Raw genomic sequence first — 4,656 nt, forward strand, 5'->3', positions numbered from 1 at the left:
CTGCCTGTGTTTTACTGGAACCTGACGGATTCACCTGCTGCAGGACTGAAAGCTTCTTTTAGCAACGAGAGCCGTGAGTTAAGAAGGAGGATTTTTTTATTTTATTTTTTATGTAATGTGGGGGAAAATCAATCAGAATCAGCTGAAGTATATTTAATGACGCTGTGTGAAGTTTTACCATCATGTCATGAATATTTTCAGAGTTTCAGACACTTGAGGTACAAAGTTTGAGAAAAACAAAAGAGAAAAGAAGCGAAAAGTTCTGCTGGAAGGAACCAAAAATCCAAATTTACACAAAACTGCAAAATTTGGAATAATGAGGAAAAGTCAATATGAGAATAATTACAGAAACGAGCAATATTTTGAGGATAAAGTGATAAAGGTCATGTTTGTTCATATAAAAAAAGGAAACTGTAATAAGGTGAGAATGTTTAAACCACAGAGAAAATGTTTCAAGAGAAGAAAAATATTTTGATAATAAAGTCAGAAATTCACAAAATATTTTCAGAATTTCAGGAATTCAGTCTTTGAAGTTTGAGAAAATCATAAAGTATCTTAAAATACACAGAGGTGGGCCTGAATATATCACTGTTTATTTATTATTATTTCTGAGCTTCAGAACTTCATCAGTTCAGCAGACGGACACGTTTGAGTTCTGATAAAAACTGACACCAGATCAGTTTTACATCCATCAGGCGTCACAATCTGAAGCCTAAACTTGGGTTTTGTTCATTTTTCTCTAACTTTAGGCATCAGTATTATGGGATGTATCGTAGTTTCAGCTGTTTATTATCTATGACACAGAGTCACAGAAACAATCGCTGGTTTCCTGGATGTGTTTCTGGTTTCTGATCATTCACCAGAGAAAACTTTTAAAAAAGTGCATTCTGGGTAAACGTTCCATGTCATTAAACTTTCCAAAATCATAAAATAAAAGTTTTGAACTTTACTTTCATCAGCAGAAGTATTGTTGTTTTACAGATTTTCCCTGTTTTGTTGAGGGAGAATTTTTATCCGGTAAAGTCACAGAAAAAAGTATTAATGTACATTTTAACTTTACAAACAACAAACAAACAAACAAACAAGCCAAAACTCCAAATAATGCCCTCACCCAAAAAATATTTATTTATTTATTTATTATTTTAACAGATGATAAGAGTTGTTTTACTGTAAAATTATAGTTTTTCTACATTTAAAATTGCACAAAACACAAATACTTTAAAGATATTTGCTGTTATTTTCACTGTTTTACGTGTTTTTTAATGTGACCATATTCCACCTTTTTTAAAAACATATTTTTTGGCACTTTTTCTGCCACATTTCCAGTTCTTCACTCAGTTTTTCTGCCACATTTCCAGTTCTTCACTCAGTTTTTCTGCCACATTTCCACTTCTTCACTCAGTCTCTCTGCAGATTCTCCTGTGAGGCAGAACTCGGGACACATTCAACCCAAACGTTGTTTATCTCTGACAGGCGCATGCGCACTTAATCACCGAGCGAGCACACGGACGTGAGTGTCAAGTTTAAAAGTTTAGTCTTTAAATGGCGGTTTGGAGCCACGGCGAGGATCAGCGGAGGATAACGGAGCTCTGAACGCCTCGGTCCGAGTTTCAAAGACGTGTTTGTCGTGCTTTGACCGCTTCAGGAGGATCATGGTCGCCGGAAGGCTCCAATAACGTGAGTGTCATTATGTTGAATTAGAAACCGAGCTGCGGTCCGTGTGACTCCTCAGTCTGACAGCTGCTGCTAAAAACCGAGAAAAACTTTTAAAAAACAGTTGAAACAAATATATTTTAAAAACGCAAATTACTTTACTTTACATATTCTGTCGCTGTCAGTCTTTGAAGGCTGTTCAACGAAGCTAACGCTAGCTAGCTAACTGCTGGTCACTTTAATGTTTGTATAGCAATTAGCTTAATGCTGTTGTTAATTTAAAAACATATAAATACATTTTCAGTGTTCAGTACGAGCCGTTTAACTTATAACTGCTTGTTGTTTTGCCCCATTAATGAAACACGGTGTTGTGAGAGATCTGGGGCTCAGTTTGCTGACAAAATTGTTAAATTGTCGTTTTTTTAAATGAAGTTTGGTTTGTGAGAGAGAACAACAGCTAATTTTACATATTTTTTAGTTTCACTTCCTTCCCGAGATCACGGGGACTTTCCGAACCTGTTCTACTACGTGACAAAGTCTTTTTTATTACGCATACATAAGCAATAGCTCACAGAAACACATGGGAAATGAATAAAACGTCATATTCAGCTGTTCAGTCTTATTAATTATTGTTAAACTACTTTTATGTATATTTTTATACTTTGCTTCTAAATTAAACAGATTAATCTTCCAAAATTTAATAAAACTGTAGGATCTTAGCGTTAGGATTTATTATTGTCAAGTAAAGTTGTATTTTATTAAATTTTTCTGGGGTTTTAATGGTTAATAGTTCAATAATACTGTAAATATTCAAACTTAAGTTCATTTGTAATCTTTAATTTCTAATTTTACTGTAAAACACTTTGGCTCAGCGGCTTTAAAGGTGTTGTATAATTAACAATAAACAGGACAGACTATACTCCTTAATCCGCTTCTTTATAAAATGACAGACTGTTAATTGAATTATCTGCTGATTAAAAATCTTTTTGCTAAACGTCAGAAAATAGCCAAAGCATCCAGAGTAAGATGCAGATATTTTGTCTAAATAAGAGTCTAAAATTGACTAAAGACAAATTGTGGATTCAGTGGAAAGACTCATTGATAATTTGTGCCTGATGTTTTTTCTACATGAAGAAAAGTGTAATGACTGAGTTAGAAATCGTAAAATCCAGATGCAAAGATTTTTTCATTTAACTTTGGTCACTGCCACTAAACACGACGCCTCCACAGGACTCAGATAAAGCCTTGTGTCTGTGATTAATAATCTGAAGATCAGTTTTATGATGAAGTCTTTGATCTATAAACTATAAAACGGCAGCAGAACAACGTCCGACACACTTCCTCTTCCTGTTGTTTTGTTTGTCTAAACAATAATCAGTTCAGTGTGACACTAAAGTGGAAAATAAAAGCAGGAAATCATGACAGTCAGGCAGCCACAGAACATCTGGAGCTTTTGATTTATGAGCAAATTAAATTATTCACAGAACAACAAATTTGTTGTTGGCTGATGGTTTGACGCAGAATTCCTGTTTTTCGGCAGTTTTCAGATCCTTCGTTAGAGCTGAATTCTTAACAGGGATAATGTTCCACTGATGTCAGCTCAGAGCAGAAACTTAAAGGTTGAATTTAATCTAATTATATCGTCCTGTTTATTCATAGATGTGTTCTCAGTAGAGCTGCAAATATGAATTAAATAATCGTCAACTATCAACTTAATCAGCGACTATTTTGTTAACTGATTGGTTCGTTTGAGTCGTTTTCTTTCCTCCTCCATGACAGTAAAGTGAACATATTTTGGGTTGTGGACAAAACAAGACATTTGTCATCTTCAGCTTTGAGAAAGATTTATTTTTAACAGTTTTCTGACATTTTACAGACGAAACAATTTGTCAGTTAATCGTGGAAAATGTACAACAAATTCACAGATGATTAAAATATTCATGTCTCTTACTTCAGTAAAAGTAGCAACACAGCAAAGTAAAAATACTCGATTACAAGCGAAATTCCTGCATGGAAAATCCCTCTTCAGTAAAAAGTACACGGCAGCAGAATGGGGGTTTTGCAATAAAAGTCCTGGTTTATTCCTCTGACTGATATAATATTAGATTATTACCAGTAAAGCAGTTTCAACTCCTTTATGTCCAGTTTTATTTACAGCGACAGAAGATTAAATCTGAGGCTCCAAACAGGACTCATGGCAGAGGAAAGAAGAAAAGTTCTGACCCACAAATCTGCTTTCAGTTTTTCTCTGATCTGTGATTTTGGTTCGTTGGATCATTTATTAAACCACGTGAGAAGTTTAGTGGGAAAGATGTCAGTTAACAGCTCATAGATGTGTGACGTGTGCTGTTTGGAAGAAAAGAAAAACACCAGAAGTTTGAAATGTTTATTTAAAAACTTGTCTTATTATCTGTTGTGTCAGATTTACCATCAGATGAAGGTTAAGGAGTATGAAGTACAATATTTCCCTCTGAGATGTGGTGGAGTGGAAGGAGGAAGTAGCATTACATGGAAATACTCAAGTGTAATAACTCAAAGTTGGAGTAAATGTACTCAGTTACTTTCCACCGCTGCTCTCTGTGATGCTCTGACTGTTTATCTGTCAGGTCATCTTGTGTTGACATCAGCAGGTTAAAATGAATAATAATAATGATGTTGTTGTTGTTTTTTTTGTTCATGACAGTGAACCAGCAACACACACACACACAAACACACCTACACACACACACACACACACACGTACACACACACACACACACACACACACACCATGTGGTGGTTCCAGCAGGGTTTGTGCTTCCTTCCTGCCGCTCTGGTTGTCTGGACGGCGGCGTCCTTCGTCTTCGCCTACATCACGGCGGTGGTGCTGAGACACGTGGACCCTCTGGTGCCGTACATCAGGTCTGAACCTCCACACACACACCTGAACAGCGCCGTGTGTCCCACATGTAAACTGTACTTCGACTGCTCGCCTCGAAATGAATGATTGCTCATAAAACACAT

The 4,656-nt window shown here is 36.0% G+C and overlaps 1 protein-coding gene across 1 annotated transcript in view; it reads left to right on the top strand.

Moving 5' to 3' along the window:
* Positions 1 to 1,491: 1,491 nt before the first annotated feature.
* Positions 1,492 to 4,656, top strand: part of dram2b (DNA-damage regulated autophagy modulator 2b) — a 9,154-nt gene continuing 5,989 nt past the window's right edge. The window contains exons 1-2 of the mRNA XM_008298646.1: positions 1,492 to 1,677; positions 4,337 to 4,590. Of these exons, the coding sequence (XP_008296868.1) occupies positions 4,424 to 4,590 (167 nt within the window). The 5' untranslated portion in view covers positions 1,492 to 1,677; positions 4,337 to 4,423. The remainder of the gene's footprint in view (positions 1,678 to 4,336; positions 4,591 to 4,656) is intronic.

This window comes from Stegastes partitus, unplaced genomic scaffold, assembly GCF_000690725.1.
Source record: "Stegastes partitus isolate 25-593 unplaced genomic scaffold, Stegastes_partitus-1.0.2 Scaffold1336, whole genome shotgun sequence".
Classification (NCBI taxonomy): Eukaryota; Metazoa; Chordata; class Actinopteri; family Pomacentridae; genus Stegastes; species Stegastes partitus.